The sequence below is a fragment of the Sparassis crispa genome (genome assembly GCF_003851025.1).
Source record: "Sparassis crispa DNA, contig_000009F, whole genome shotgun sequence".
Lineage (NCBI taxonomy): Eukaryota > Fungi > Basidiomycota > Agaricomycetes > Polyporales > Sparassidaceae > Sparassis > Sparassis crispa.
Window position 1 is genome coordinate 484,650 of NW_020939756.1, and position 16,553 is coordinate 501,202.

Genomic DNA, 16,553 nt, shown 5'->3' on the forward strand with positions numbered 1-16,553 from the left:
TGGTGTGATGTTCTGAAGTGTGTAGCGACTCCGGATCCAGTCTTGGCCGAACTCATGATCCTTATTTTTGCTGCGTTTCCCGCATGACATCGTCTGCAGACTCTCGTCAAGGTTTAAAACAGGACCTTGTGAAATTTTTGTCACAGAGCCTGCGACCCAGTCACGTACGACTTCCTCAGGACAAATCCACTCACATTTCTTATTATTCTTTTACCTCTTGGAACCTACTACATGCTCTGCAGCTGATACTGCATCGATGTCTCCTCGGACGTACAAGTCGGACACAGGATTGCGAACTTAGACGGTAACCACATTTGGATTTTGTTACTCCGCACGACTCAGAGCTGCTTGCGGGGCAAGCCTTTCTATCCCCCCCATCGTCCGACCACGACCACCATGCATTATCTGGGAGAAATTCCACAGGAGATCCTCGAGAACATCGCATTTTTCACCGCTACAGCAGATTTTCTTGGCCCACCGGTTGGAGTCATCGGTCTGCTCACCGCCAACCACCGCATACATTCGGCCCTATCGATCTCCTCGAATCCTCACCTCTGGACGAGAGTGTTTGCCTATAAATTTGATCTGCAGTCGACAATTCGACGTCTAGGTGCTGGACGAATTTCTGCCGTTGCGACAGCGGACGAGCTCAAGCGACGATGCATACTCTTGAAGCGGATACGCTCGCATCCGGACACGCTCACCAGGACTTACGAATTGCCTACAACGCACGTGGAAGAGCTGAATGCGATTCTGTGGATGGCATATCTAATGATGCTAGAGAACGAAGGGAAGAACGAGGCGCAGCTGTGCGAGTATGCCCGCCTCGATCTATGGCTGCGGGAATACCTCTTCCACGCTTTGGGGGCCTCGCTCATTCGCTGGTCGGTCAGAATGGACATGTGGCCGCCTACAAGTAACGAGCGGAACTCGCTCGCCATGTGGTTATTCTGGTTTTTGCTCAAGCCTGGTGAGTGCGCCATCAGCATCGCCCGGTCACTGTGATCTGACGATGGCAGAGGACTACATGGTGGACGACGTTACTTTCCAGGAGGCCGCGAGCGTCCTGAAGATTATAGCATTAGGTGCACACATGGTATGGTTATGTGTATGCCATCACATTCCTAGATCGTCCATTGATCGCCCGCACTTTGCAGTACCCACTTTGCTTCCCCTCGTGGCGTGACTTTACCCCGACGTGTCATGCGAAGGAGGTGTCGGTGGTGTCCCACTTCTCCTTGAACCTGCGAATTGTCCCACCGCGGATATCGGCGCCGGCGATCCTTGCGTATCTCACACTAACCAACAGGCTACCGGTTTCGCTAGACACCTTGAACTACACGAAGCCCGCAGAACCCACGCTGCCGAGTGCAGTTGTGGCGCGGGATAGCAAGGAGTGGGACGCAGAGTGGGCGCGAGGATTATACCTCGGGTCGCACACCGCCAAGCCTCTCGGGAACGAGCTTTCCGGCGCGTTCCTGCCCGGTAGCCTAGAGGGGATTTGGGAGGGCGTGTTCACGGTACGCCGGATCGTGGTCATCTCGATCTTGGTGTTGACATACTGCGCAGTACACCGAATTCACATCGTACGCGGCGCTGCTCTCTGGCGCCTCGCCTGGTATTCTGCAGCGGAGTCACATTGCTCAGCACCCACATCTGTGGCGAGTGCGCGAGTATCATCTGTACGACGAAGAGGACGAAGATGAAGACTTTAATGTAAAGCGCAAAGCGGACGTCGCGCCTCTGTCTGCGGGAAATCCTCTGCGCGGATACATCCCAAGTCGGGTGGACATGCAAGAAGTTCCTGACGGCCTCGAGTTCACAGAGCCCGGGCGCAGCGAACCGATAACCTATTGGCGCTGTAGACCCGACGGACCAAAGCGGAAGGTGAAGGATGTTTTTATCACCGGTGAAGTGCGTGTCGATTTACCTGCTGCGCCGCGGTCACTGATTCGTGACATGGCAGGGGCACTCGTCCTGGGGCCAATTTAAACTCATCGGGCGAGTCAGGCCTTGCGATGGATTTATCAGCTTATCTAAAGAATATGTACGTGCTTCGCACGTCTGTGCCTCGCGGAGCTGATGTTCCTTTAGGTGGATAGTGGACGCGGCAAATGGGTGTATCGGGCATATATAGTCGGAAACGCCAACGGTAACCTGTCGGGTCGATGGCGGGACACGCTGAGCCCGCCGGATGTGCTTGGGTATGAGGGGTGCTTCATCATGAGCAGACGAAGGTAATGTGCTACAGGCGAACTATCGCCGCAATCAGCAGTACGATCTAGTTATTGCTTGGCTGTGTCTGCATATGTGCTGATGAGTTCTTGATGCTGGAGATATTCCAACCATCTTGAAATAATTATAGTTTTCATTTCGAGTCTTGGTACGTAATTGCGTGGATGTTGTCCGTAGAGGAATCTGTATGTTGGACGTATGAGCCTGACGCCGTAATATAACAGCTTACGAGAAGAAAGTTTCCCTACTGTGATCCTTCAAATTGGACATATGCAAATTGACTTTCTGCACACTGCAAGACATCGGGGGATCTGCTGAGGGTGTTGATATTTCACCCTGTAGTCTGGTATGGTGCGTAGCCACGAGGGTGGAGTTAGGACGGTTCCGTGGAGGCGGAACCCTTTGGATTTTACACAAAGAAGGGGTCGCGTCTCTGCCTGGTAATCGCGGCTGCTACATGGTGAACTGCAAGGTGGTCGACTATCGGATTGCTTCCGTGCAAGTACGGTATCCGATCTAGCTTTGTCAAAGTGCAGGACTGCAAGCGAACGCAACTGCGAGCAGTAGAAACTGATAATACTTCCAGCAATAAGAACGGTTACATTCTACCCGAGGGAGCAGGCGCGGAATCCTCAATACTTGTGTCGTAGACCAGGAGCGTTCATGGCCATTTGAAAAATATCTGCCACGATGCGTCCCGCATGTGGATACTTCACGGCCTCGGTGAGCTTCTCTTGCAAGGCCGGTGTGCCCTCGAGCTCCTTCCAGAGCTTTCTTAGTGTCTTCATCTCCATTTTGTATACTTCTTCGTATCTGCAACCATAAACGATCTTGACTGCTTCGCCACAAGGAAATGCTCTATGAACGTACCGTGCGGTGAATTCGCTGAACAGTTCAGTCAGGATCGTATGCGCGGAAAGCTGGCACTTCAAGTGACCCAATGCGTAAACTCGCAAGCTCTCACATTCGATCTAAGTTTGGCATTGACATAGTTTGATACATATAATCGCAAGCAACTTACTTCCTTTGCCAGACGATACATAGACTTGCAGGAACAGGGGGTAGGAAGTTGCGGCTTACGTTCCCGATGGTTCTTGAAGAATTCCTTCCGAATTGATGCACCGGCACTCTTCAATGGGGCGAATTCAAGTTTTCCGCTGTATAAGTAGAAAATGAACGCTTCCCACCTATAACAGGGATCAGAGGCTAGGAGCGATGACTCCACTGAGACTTACGTTCGGGCAGCAGCCCCGTCGACCACTACAGTTCCTCCGTCAAAATCATTCAGCACTGTTGAAAGGTTAATCGAGTCTTGGCTCCCTCTCGGAATTTACTCGAAAGGTACTTACTAGTGTCGTCAGCATCTATCTGGTTGTGCTCCGCTGTAATAGATGGCTTTCTCTCATCATAGCTTCCTTCAACGTGATCCCGGGGTCGAGTCACTGCTTGAGTCTCGCCGTCGTCTTCGAAGTCGCTGTCGTCGTCCATGTAGGTTGTCTGTGTAGACTTTAAATCATCGACAAGAAGATCCTCGTCAAGGCGATGCGCAATGGCCGTAAATTGCTCGGTATAATGCACTGGGAAGTTCAGCAGCATAAACAGATGGAGAGGGTAGTAATCTTTATACTCACAGTCCTCCATATATGCACTCGCTTCTGTCAGAACAAGCTCGTTGGCGAATATCGCACGAGCACAAGTCAACTGTCCAGAGGATATGCGACGAGTAAAGGCGATGTATCTCATGTTAATGGGGGATTCATTTATCATCGTTCGATGGAGGAAACTAAACATCTCGCCTCTCTCTCCTGGCTGAGCTGCTGGCATAGGGCAGGGAGCACTTGTTTTGATATTCACGGTAACGATGAGGCTATTTTCGTTTCGCAAATGCTCGTCGCGGGACCAATCGTGAACTCGAGAAAGCGCGTCATCACCCCCTGCAGCTTTCGAACGAGGGTGAAATGCTGTGGAAACGCCAGATGCTACTATGAAGTAGAGCTTCCCCCTAGAGGACTCCCCGATAACAGAATAGTCAACGGCAGGAGAGCCTTCCTTGGGAGGCACGATCCGCACTTGCAAGCAATCATCATCTGCCCGGGTATTGGATTGAAAGAATATTTTCCATCCACCGTGTCCGAACGGTTCTGTCTCACGGGAGATGACAGCAGCTCCGCGAGGTTGCGTGAAGAATTCGCCAAGATTATTCAGTCGAAAGCGCACTGTTGTGTCGTATCCAAGACTATCAAGGGAGATTGTAGGCCTGGGCATTAACGAGTAGAGATGATGATGCTGGGGAACGAAGGCTGAAGCATACAATACACGAACTTCAACTAGCGCGCCTTTTCTCGGTCAGGTGACATTGTCGCGTCGCGCGTTGAATTACATAAGCGCGTGGCCTGCGTGGTTTTCTCCAGACGAGTTGGAAAGTCTCGCTTTCACCTCTTTCTTCCACCACCCCCGTTCTCCATCCGTCAAGAGAGATGTCAACCTCAACCTCAAGCGCTGTGGCTTCTAGGTATGCTATTCTTTCATGAGTGGTGTAGTCGAATCGTTCAAGAGCCACCGACGCGCCGGTTGATGAGATCGCGGGCGAGAGTTTCAGGCGAACTCGCAGTACTTGCGCAACCCTCCTTGTATGGACTATAACCTTATTATGCCTTGTCTTTTACATTTATTGCTCGCTCTCACTTTACATCGGCGCTTCAAGCGGGACATCCGCTGTCGTCATAGCATTGTACGAGCCCATTTGCTGCGGCCGTTGCCTTGTTCTGGCAGGCGCAAACGTCATTTCCTGGCAGTTGCATCTTGAAGTAACTACCCTGCGTTATTGGCTGAACTGTTGCCTTCTTCTTTCTTCCTGAGTAGCTGCAGCCCAGGACCAGTGGCCACGCGACCGGTCCGCAACAGTAGGGGATACAGTAGTCGATTGGCTTGTCTTTCTTCTTAACATTTATGATGCACACAAGTTCGATATAACGAACCTCTCTCTGACGCTTTTCAGTAGCTCGCGTCCCGACGAACCTACCATAGCGGGGGGAAGAAAGCGGGTCTTGTCCGACGTGAAATATTACAACACGCGAAAAAGGACCCGCCTTTCTGCGCTGTTCTCCCCCCCGAGACAGCAAAGTATGCCTAGAGAAGTAGGTGGCGCTACATCTCAACATATTCGCATCTCATACGTCATCTCAACAGCATCGGCCCTTCGGTGTCTTGCACGAGGACGACGTGGACCCGTTGCAAGAATCCGGATATGGCTCCCTTCTCCCTCCTCTCTCAGTACTTTCCAGTACCTCGAGTTCTTCTCGCGGTCACCTCGACATCCGCCCAGTGCCTCACAGCGAATTGGCCATTATGAGGAGGTACTCATCCGGTACCCTTGCAGCATCGAGGCCACCATCTCCTACGTATCCAGAGACGTCTGCAAAAAACCATCTGCGCTCTTGCAGGCAGACCATCGATTATTCTGCATCAGATGATGCCACAGGTCTTTGGCCTCTGAGCTGGTCAGCTCACGATCTGGTAATGTTTGGCCGCGGCAAGCGCGTGCATTACAAGAATGTCGGGTCCAATGCCAACAACGACGTTGGCCAACTTTGCAAGATAAAGGACGCGCACGGGTATCTGCATTTGCTTCAATGTGGCGGAAAAGACCAGGTGAACATGGTGGCAGTGTGCACGTCGAAAGGCCATCTGCAGCTGTGGGACGTGCCGACGAAGAAAATGATCAGAAGCTGGAGTACGAAAGGCGTTTCAGCAATGCGATGGAATACTGCTGTACTCACGGTGGGCGGCCTCAGAGGAGCAATCCGCCACTTCGATACCCGAGTCAAAGAGTCCTCTAAGATGAAAGAGCAAGCGAAGAAAGTTACGCGCCATCAGGCGAAGATCTGCAGCTTAGCTTGGAGCGAAGGGGGGAAGTTGTTTGCCAGTGGTGACGAAGCTGGATTGGTCCACATTTGGGACGTCAGGAAGAACGTTCCTCTGGACGTAGGCGACCTTGTCCAGCGACGAAAAAGAATGCTACATGCCGGGCCCGTGCAGGTATGTACGCCGTACATTTCAAAGTCATCTGCAACTCAAATTCCACCCCAAAGGCCCTTGCATGGTGCCCCTGGCAAACGAAGATCCTTGCTAGCGGCGACGCCGCACCGGACGGCAACAATGTTGTGCGTATCTGGAACGTCGAGAACATGAACGATTCGTCACCCAGCCGCCTGTCGCGTTATCCTGATCGGCTTGAAGTTGACGCGCAAGTCACGTCGCTCCACTTTTCGACGCAGTGCAAGGAGCTGGTGAGCACGCACGGGCCAGGAAAGGTGACGCCATCGCCTCAACCTGCCCAGCCAAACCAGCGGAATGACCTGAATACCTCCACTGAACTTGGCACGTCGAAGATTTCGAATTCCGTGGTTGTACGCTCTTATCCCACCCTTCGAGACGTGGTTACCAAGATGGCCGGCACGAAGGGCATCGCAGGCAGCGTTCTAAGCCCAAATGGCCAGAGGATCGCTCTTGCAGTGCCAGAGAAAAATCTCATCGAGATATGGGATATATGGGGCAAACAAATCCCGTTGAGGCGCACCGCGAGCCTCACAGATATGCATACCACCAGCATTCGGTGATGCCGGGCAGACAGTGTGAGTACAGTTGTTCATCAATCTTTCACCCAATGCTAAGGTGACTGGTTTTTTATCTCAGCGTTGAGGCGGTGTACACTCCTCGGACTTGTGTCTCTCTATACTAGTCCCAAATGCTACCGTCGAAAGTTCATTTGATTGCATCGCTATCGTGTTTTCAATGTACGCGTCGCTGTTCTCTATTGCTCACTACAAAGGAGGTATTATTAGGAACTGGAGATCACGATAATTGATAATGCGTTCAAACAAGCCCGAGAGATACACTGACGGACAAAAGTATCTGGACATGCATACTTGTAGAAAATTATCTATGTCTCCACAATAACTATCATATTCAGTTTAAGTTTGGTGAATACATGTCAAGTGTCTCTTGTTTAATATATTCTGCACTTGGATTTCTACATGACTTCAATATAGAAGAACTAGGCTGGCTATAAGTTATGACCTTTTGATGGTATAAAAACAACTGTTCTTGCATCCACACCACATCTTCTGGTTTTATATTGATAGGCAATACAAGGACTATGAAGGGCCCTCTTGTCATATCTTTAAAAAGATCAGACATTTCAGCTGTAGTTATTTCACAATTACTGCAAACAATTCACATAATTTTTTGTGGCACAAGTACATTTAATAACATACAGCTTGAAATTCATAGCCAACAGTCATGAAACTTGGAGTAAGGAATGAATAGGGCTTAGAGAATGTATTGGTGATATTATTATATAGAATGTTTCGGTTTACAGCGCTTTGCAAGTATATGCGGAATCGTCGTCGATGGATTTTTGGCCTCAGGCGCCCCGAGCTTGCCCCGAGCCCAGGACCCCAAACTGTTGTAGTGGCACGTTACTACCGGAAGTCTAGCGGAGGATACCGGGAGGGCCATCAGTGACGCGAATTTCCCAAAAGCAGTTGTCCGAGGCATGCCCGAAGCTTGTCTAAGCTCCTGCATTAGGATGCCGTAGAAAACCCACGTGGGGCGATTGGTTGATGAGACACTCTGGGCATGGTCTCTCTGGTTGTGGCTAGGCTCGGACTCTTGGACCTGATCAATTGGGCAATTTACCGGTGGCTGCAGTGGCTGAGCGGTTTCGGGTCCTGAGCTCGGCGCAAAATCCATCGACGACGATTCCGCATATACTTGCAAAGCGCTGTAAAAGCAAGTTTCTCCTGAGCAAAGTTTTTGGCACACTGTTTTATTTGGATTTTCTTTATATGAAGCATTATCATTTCATCCCTAAATGTCATATGATAGGCAAGAGGAGAGTATAATATTTTATAAAAAGTAATTGTCTTATTTGCATCCATGCAAGAATTTTTGCAGTTTAAGTCAAGGTCAGCATATCAATAGTAAGCTGCTTCACTTGACCATATCTTCTCAGTTGCTTTGCACCAATAAATTGTAAACCCATGGTACAATATTTGAGAGATATACTATATATATTTACAAACTTAGAATAAATCTCCCAGCCATCATGAAAGAATGAACAAATGTTTCTGGATATATATGTCCAAATACTTTTGTCCGTCAGTGTACTATTCAGAAATTTAGTACTTATGGCAAGGATTTGTCCTGGACTATGTTTCCGCATGCCTGATTGAGTTCTGCGCTGGCCTTGAATTTGGCCGTACTATGCCTGACGTCGGCGTACCCCCGGGCCGCGGGCAATGTAATCAGTTGTGACGCATACCATGTGATGTGATGCATCGCGCCAAATGACATCATTCACCAGAGACGCTGCATGTAGCAGTTACCTAATACCAGTGTACAAAGCGATCTGTTAATGTCATAAAGTGTGCAAAGCAAAAAGCAACAGAAGAGAACTACAAATAATTGGACTCCCTAATAAAGTCGCAATATGCAGACCTTGTAGAGAACTCAAATAACAGGACAGAAGAGCTGGGCAACACAGCTAGAGTCCAGAAGTGAGTCACTGAATAATATTGAGGACAAAGTACTCTACTCACCTAGAGTCCAGAAGTGAGTCACTGAGGACTCAGAGTGGACTCTAGGGGGTTTATATCTACCTAGAGTGTGGCTATACAAACCTGTGAGTAACACAGGATTGTGGCTATGAACATAGGCAGGCATAGCTATGCATAGCTTCTACATAGCGGTGCATAGCGCAGCCTCCAGCTTGTCCTGTCAGTCTTATATACAAGTACAGGCGTCTGTCTACCTGTAATACTAGAACTATGATTGGTCCATCAGTATCAATACAAGGGCACAGGGTTCGTACACCTGTCCCACAGTCGTGAGAACACTGAGTCAGTTATGACTCTGCGTGAGAGACAATCTGTCCATATGGAGATAAGGTCATGCTGCAAAGACAAGGCAGCAGCGAGGTCGTCGTGCGTCTAGCGCATGTATCAGGGTCTAGGGCCATGCCCATGAGGTTCGGTATCTGTATCGTAAGGGTAAGGCAGAGGTGAGGCATACATGCCTTTGTCGTGTGTGTGATAGGAAGTGCGTCCTAGGTCTGGATCTCACACATGAGGTAAACATGCCTTGAGCACAAGGCGCATATTATCAGATGATCTGGTAAATCCGTGCCGGATAGACAAGGGCGATGACCATGATGACATCATGGTCATGTGGTCAGTGACATCATTGTCACATGGTCAGTCTAGGCTCTGTGACATTATTGTCACGTGATCGGTAAAGGTAGAGGCGGAAGTCGTCCGCGCATTCCTCAGAGAGGAGCTTTGTAACATCAGCTCCCATTCAGGTCTTCAATTCCCTGGATTGAAGTCGTCAAGAAAGTCGGTAGGGAAATGGGATGGAGAAATTCCATGTGTCATCGTTCATTGTGTTATGTCATCGCATAATTCTGGGTAAATCAGAGGCGGAAAATGAAAAAATTGACCTGGGTGTTAATCCAGCTTCACAAACTTCGTTTTGCTTGTCACTCGCATCCCTTTAGGATTGCTCGCTCCAAATGCAAGTCTTCTGTTCGTCTTCTTCTCATAAGCTATTCAGCGATGTTCATCGTCTTCCATTAGTCTTGTTTCTTTGTGCTTTCACACAGTGACTGGTCAACTCGCGTTGCCCATTCTTCCCTACTACTACCCCGGCCTAAAAATCAGGAGGGCTCATGGTGTAGCGATGTCTTCAAAAATTCGCAAGATGGAAAGAGAGTGTGGTGGAAGGGAGGAGGGGGGGAAAAAATTTGCCCTTGTGGCAGAGTTCCTCGTCCTCGATTACTCTTGTCGTTCCTCAATTCCACTCGTCACTCCTCGATTCCACTCGTTCCTCATCACCCGGGCACTCGGGCTCATTCCTTTGGCTCGGATATGCATCCTCACCTACTATCCCCTATCAGCTCCCATTCAAAAAAACCAAATACCCTGAATTTGAAACCGATCAAAACAGGTAACAAATCATAAAAAAAGGTGAAGGAGGTGGGCAGCAAGGGTCTTCTAGTTTCGAGTCTTTGCGGACAAGTATCGTCTTCTAGTTTTAAGTCATTACGGACAAATGTCATCTTCTAGTTTTAAGTCATTACGGACATGTATTGTGATTGGCTGGTCATCGTCAATGTCAGCATGGTTAATCGTCTTCTGGTGAGCGATAGCTCCTATTCAGGTTTCATGTCTTCAATGTTTCTAATCATCGGGATAATTGTGGCCTTATCTTGGGTTGATACCGCACTTCATCGGTTATCTCCCTTCACATTCCGTGAATGCCATAATCCTGCCTTTCGGCTTTCATCAAGGTTTTTCGTCCTTCTGATAACCTTTCTGCACCCCAGGTATCTCGCCCTACTAGATGTTCTTAGCAAAGGTTCAGATCAAATATCCAATGGTAAGCGATAGCTCCCATTCACGTTTCATGTCCAGTTTCATGTCTTCATCATTAAAGTACCCCGGCCTAGGTTTGAACTACCCCGGCCTAGCGTGATACTTCATCAAATATTTCATGTCGGGTTTTGTCGTGTGTTGGTATCGAATAGAATCGACTACCTCCATCCATATTCCATGGATGCCCTATTCATCGCTGTGTCGTATATCGAATTTTGTCTGTTTGTCAAGTTTATTCTTCCAGATGATGAGACAACAGTCTACATCAAATCCAAGGATCGGCCGTGACCCAGTATCCTTTTTATCCATGGGGAACTACCTTGCGCATGTCATCAAAAGTGCCATATCGAAGGCTGTCGTTCATAGTAGTTTCTCCCATCGAGATCTGTCTGATCGTCGAGGGTTGCTAGACCTATTTAGGCATCTAGCATCGGGTGTCATCATCGTGGTGGTCAACAAAGGACCGTCTGAGACTTCCAGACATCATTGAATAAGTCATGTCTGTCTGATCATGCTCGAGTCGTCATCGTGGTGGTCAACAAAGGACCATTAGGGGTTTCCTAATTTCAGGTGTCATTATCGGGGATTGGAGTGTCATGTACTGTTGACTCCAAGTCGTTCTTCGGTGATATAATCTCTTGTTAAGTTCAATCATCAGGCTAATCGTCGCCTCGTCGAACCTTCGGCCTAGGTTCAGTATAGATCATTGGTTTATATGAAGAGCCAGGATCCGTCTTCTGTCAGAACCTTTTACTATGTCATTCAAGGTTCATCCAGGTTCAGTTTCTTTATCGTCGAGAGCTGTGATCGACGGGGAATGATTGAAGTGTCAAATCGCGTTATCTTCAATCAATTCCATGGTCATCAACTCGTAATGGCATCGAGTTGTCAATCTTTCTGCACCCCAGGTAACTCGCCATGCAGGGTGTTCTCAGCCAAGATTTATTGTTTATTTATAGTGGAGAGCGAGTGTCCACTTGCTCAGTCCGAGCTCCCATTCAGGGATCACAATCATCAAATGGTCATCAGATCGGACTCGATAAGAGTCTACAGTTTATACGGGTTGCTGTTCCCGGAATCAATCTGCACCGTGGGTATCTCGCCGCACTTGGTGTTATCAGCCATGATCATTAAGTGTGCGACTTAAGTCCTTCGTCAAAGGCTGCACACCGTCCTCAGTTCATCACAGTCCATAGAATCGGTACTAATTCTACAGTGGCCAAACCTTTCCGATTCGCAGTCACATGTGGCTCGTACATGTCTTTGATTATTACACATGTCGTAGCTTTCCTCGCATGAGGGGATTCGACCCCTGAGAGTCGCCCAATGAAGGGTAAACTCTTGAGAGTTCGTCTCGGACAAGGTGCCAATAAATTGTCTTTCAAAAATCTGGTCTCACCTAGGAATGACCAGACAAGGGTCTTCTTCGTTGTTCCAATGTTGGATATCCAGAGAATGGAGTGTCAATCGCGGTATCTCCATCTCTGTCATCACAGGTGTCCTAATGTCAATGGAAACAGTCAAAGTCATCAAGTGCAAGGTATCTGTCGCCTTGTTCGGTCAAGAGAGCTATCTGCTCGGGACACAGTTGCTGTCTGCGAAGTGGTTAAAGTCGTGACACGGTCACTGTCTGTGAACCGGTCGAAGTCATCATAGTCAAGGAATATATCATGACACGGTCACTGTCTGTGAACCGGTCGAGGTCGGGGTCGTCAGATCAGCTCTAAACCATAGGAGGTTGAGCAGTGAATAACCATCTTGTCCTAATGTTACAGGACAAGATCGAGGTCAAAGGTCGTCATCAAAGAGTGTGTCGGCTCTAAAGCATAGAAGCTTGAGCAAGGAAAAATTATCTTGTCCTAATGTTACGGGAGCCAGTCATGCCACCGTACATCCGGTTCGTCGTCATCAGTGACTAGGCCTTCGCAAGGGCTCAAGTCAATCGTGAGGGGTCCGACCTCCAGTCATAACGATGACCAGAGGTCGGCCCAGTGGAGTAGTCTTATGAACGCTTGGCTGCTGTCTGCGGATCAAGGTCGATCTGTCGCACAGATGTAGATGGTAAAACTGGTTGATGTGTAACCAGGACAAGATGGGGACTCCAGCTTGTCCTGTCAGTCTTATATACAAGTACAGGCGTCTGTCTACCTGTAATACTAGAACTATGATTGGTCCATCGGTATCAATACAAGGGCACAGGGTTCGTACACCTGTCCCACAGTCGTGAGAACACTGAGTCAGTTATGACTCTGCGTGAGAGACAATCTGTCCATATGGAGATAAGGTCGTGCTGCAAAGACAAGGCAGCAGCGAGGTCGTCGTGCGTCTAGCGCATGTATCAGGGTCTAGGGCCATGCCCATGAGGTTCGGTATCTGTATCGTAAGGGTAAGGCAGAGGTGAGGCGTACATGCCTTTGTCGTGTGTGTGATAGAAAGTGCGTCCTAGGTCTGGATCTCACACATGAGATAAACATGCCTTGAGCACAAGGCGCATATTATCAGATGATCTGGTAGATCCGTGCCGGATAGACAAGGGCGATGACCATGATGACATCATGGTCATGTGGTCAGTGACATCATTGTCACATGGTCAGTCTAGGCTCTGTGACATCATTGTCACGTGATCGGTAAAGGTAGAGGCGGAAGTCGTCCGCGCGTTCCTCAGAGAGGAGCTTTGTAACACTCAAGCCCATCATCTCGCGGCAGTAGATAATCTTTGCCGCCGGCAAGGGCTTTGTCAAAATGTCCGCTATCATCTCTGCAGTAGGAATATATACTGGTGCAATTTGACCTGCCTCCACGGTGTCTCGAAGCCAGAAGAAGCGCAGATCCAAGTGCTTCATTCTGCCATGATGTTCTGGATTTTTAGAGACACTGATTGCAGACTGATTGTCCATGTAAAGTGTAGAGACTTTGGACACTGTATACCCCAGTTCTGTGAGAAGATTATGCATCCAGAGGATTTCCTTTCCTGCTTCAACTGCAGCAATGTACTCGGCTTTTGTGGTGGATTGGGCAATAAGGGACTGAAGCTTGCTACTCCAGCTAATAGCACCTGTGCCCACTTTTACAAGGTAACCACCAGTGGAGCGACGATTATCCCTCTCACCACCAAAGTCTGAGTCCGTGTAGGTTAGGAAGAACTCCTTTACATCACTGGGACCATAGTGCAGCCTTAAGTCCATTGTGCCCTTCAGATAGCGGAAGACATGCTTCACAGCAATCCAATGTGCAGGACCAGGATTGGCATTAAAACGCGCAAGACATCCAATGGCAAACATGATGTCTGGACAAGTGGTGATGGCCAAATACATCAGTGCCCCTACAGCACTGAGATAAGGCACTTTGTGCATATATTCTGCCTCTTCCTGTGTCTGAGGTGCAAGAGCCTTTGAAAGCTCTGCTCCAGGATCCATAGGAGTGCTGACAGACTTGCAGTCAGAGAGACCATAATGCTCCAGCATATCCACTATATACTGGCGCTGTGAGAGTGAAATGGTATGCTTTGCACGGTCTCTTTTGATGTCTATGCCTAGCAGAAACTGGGTAGATCCAAGGTCTCGGAGTTTAAAATATGACTTTGACTCCTTGACAGTGTCATCAAGTGCCTTCTTGGACTTTGAAGCAAGTGTCATATCGTCTATAAAGACTGGGACAATAATGCGCACATCTCCCCTAATGTACACATAGATGCTTCTGTCAGACTGAAGATGAGTGAAGCCCATTTTGGTGAGCACCTCATGAAGCTTCTTGTTCCACTGGCGTGCACCTTGCTTCAAGCCATAGAGTGACTTATTTAGCCTGCAGACCATTTCTGGACCACCCTGGTGAAACCCCTCAGGTTGTTGCATGTAGATCTCTTCCTCCAAGTCTCCATTTAGGAAGGCAGATGAGATATCCACAGAGCGAAGTTCTAGATCCTCTGCTGCAGCGAGAGCTAGAATAAGGTGCAATGCAGGTTGACGGAACGTGGGAGCAAAGACTTCTGTGTAGTCAAAGCCAGGGCGTTGACTGTAACCCTTGGCGACTAATCTGCCTTTATAGTGCTCTACAGAACCATCTGCATTGTGCTTCACCTTGAACACCCAGCCTGAGCCTATTGCCCTTTTGCCTGGTGGCAGTGGAACAATGTCCCATGTGTTATTGGCCATTAGAGACACAATCTCTTCATTGGCTGCTTGCTGCCACTTATCAGCATCAGAACTGCCCATAGCCTGTTTATAGGTCCGAGGGCCTGCTCCAGCAGATAGACCAGCAAACTGGACTTCAACAAAGTCAGCATCTGCATCTATCACATCCAACTCGTCCTCAGACTCTGCATCCTGCACAGGTGGTGGTGAAGTTTGCATTTTCCAGGTGGGCCTAATGTTGCGAGGTACCCGGCACTGAGCAATTGGATGATGATCTATAGGTTCAAATGGAGGAGGAGTTGGAACTCTATGATGCTCTGAAGGATCTGGAGGTGGTGGAGTTACTGGATGCTCAGGTGCAGGTGGTGCAGGTGGTGCAGGTGGATCAGCTTCTGAAGCAACTGGACCAGGTATAGGATTTGGCACATGTGCACCATCTCCCCCTAAATCCTGTCCAGGTACAGGTGCTACAGGTAGAGGAATAATGTCTGCAGGTGAAAATGACATAGGGGGTGGAGGAGGAATATCAGGAGTGCATTTGAGGCCAGGGAAGTAGCGCTCATCAAAATCAGCATGTTCTGAGATTATAGTCTTTTTGGTGTCAGGATTGTAGAACTTCCACCCCTTGTATCCTGCAGGATAACCAATAAACACGCATTTCTGCATGTGTGGTCCCAGACCTGTACGCTGATCCTTCTGCACATGCACATAGGCAGTACAGCCCCAAACACGAAGATGGCTGACATCTGGCTTCCGCTTGTACCACAGCTCATAGGGAGTTGCACCCTTCACCACTGCTGTAGGCAGATGGTTCCAGACATGCACCATAGATGCAATGCATTCTCCCCAGAAGGAAGGAGGCAGTTTAGACTCTGCTAGCATAGCAGTGATGTCATTGTCCATTGTGCGATTAGCTCGCTCTGCAACTCCATTCTGCTGTGGTCTATTGCACGTGGTATGTCTGCGCTCAATCCCTGCCTCCTGAGTAAACTGTATAAAGGCATTGGACATGTACTCCCCACTCTTGTCATCCTGGACAGCCTTGATTTTTGCTTCAAGCAGATTTTCAGCATAAGCTTTATACTGCTTGAAAGCATCAAAGGCTTCACTCTTAGCCTTTAGCAATAGCACAACCCTGAATCGGCTGTAATCATCTATGAAGGTGATCCAGTACCGATATCCTGAGTGTGTACACACAGGCAGAGGTCCATGGACATCTGTGTGAATTAATTCTAGGGGTTTGGAGGCATGACTGTCCGATGTAGGGAAGGGATTGGCATGCATTTTACCGGCCAGACATGGTTCGCAAATGGGGTCAGGCTGCTGCTTTGAATCCAGCATAAGACCAGTCACTAGCTCCTCTCTAATCCTCTTTTGGACATCGGCATAGTTGTGATGAGCAAAGCGATGATGCCAGAGATTTAAATCAAGAGGGACTGTGGTTATAGCCTGTGCAGACTCTGGAGCTGATTGTACAGTTCCATCAAGAAAGGCAGTGTAGTTCTCTGTGATAGAGGCAACAAATAGAGTCTGACGAGAGTGAAGGAAGGTCATGAACTTGAACTCTATGTGAATTCTAAAGCCTTTCTGATGAACTAAATACAGACAAGAGTGGAGATTGTTCCTGAGCCTTGGGACATGCAGCACCCTAGTGAATTCCACAGGCCTGACTGCTTTCCCTGCAATCACTGGATTAAATACAACTGTTCCCACCCCAGCAGACATGACAATGGTGTTATCAGCGAGTTTGATT

The 16,553-nt window shown here is 48.6% G+C and overlaps 4 protein-coding genes across 4 annotated transcripts; 2 read left to right on the plus strand and 2 right to left on the minus strand.

The window, feature by feature from the left end:
* Positions 1-396: 396 nt before the first annotated feature.
* Positions 397-2,241, plus strand: SCP_1001700 (hypothetical protein; the record flags this gene model as incomplete). Its single annotated transcript, XM_027762038.1, has 6 exons — positions 397-970; positions 1,020-1,096; positions 1,158-1,520; positions 1,570-1,914; positions 1,967-2,047; positions 2,095-2,241. 6 exons carry the CDS (start codon positions 397-399, stop codon positions 2,239-2,241), a joined length of 1,587 nt encoding a protein of 528 aa, XP_027617839.1.
* Positions 2,242-2,867: 626 nt separating this feature from the next.
* On the minus strand, positions 2,868-4,500 carry SCP_1001710 (hypothetical protein; the record flags this gene model as incomplete). The annotated part of the gene is made up of 6 exons (XM_027762039.1): positions 2,868-3,048; positions 3,106-3,206; positions 3,257-3,422; positions 3,471-3,525; positions 3,585-3,812; positions 3,867-4,500. 6 exons carry the CDS (start codon positions 4,498-4,500, stop codon positions 2,868-2,870), a joined length of 1,365 nt encoding a protein of 454 aa, XP_027617840.1.
* Positions 4,501-5,360: 860 nt separating this feature from the next.
* SCP_1001720 (hypothetical protein) lies at positions 5,361-6,854 on the plus strand (the record flags this gene model as incomplete). Its single annotated transcript, XM_027762040.1, has 3 exons — positions 5,361-5,372; positions 5,425-6,273; positions 6,327-6,854. 3 exons carry the CDS (start codon positions 5,361-5,363, stop codon positions 6,852-6,854), a joined length of 1,389 nt encoding a protein of 462 aa, XP_027617841.1.
* Positions 6,855-13,252: 6,398 nt separating this feature from the next.
* Positions 13,253-16,354, minus strand: SCP_1001730 (predicted protein; the record flags this gene model as incomplete). Its single annotated transcript, XM_027762041.1, has 1 exon — positions 13,253-16,354. The coding sequence occupies one exon, from the start codon at positions 16,352-16,354 to the stop codon at positions 13,253-13,255; it is 3,102 nt and encodes a 1,033-aa protein (XP_027617842.1).
* Between the last annotated feature and the right edge of the window lie 199 nt (positions 16,355-16,553).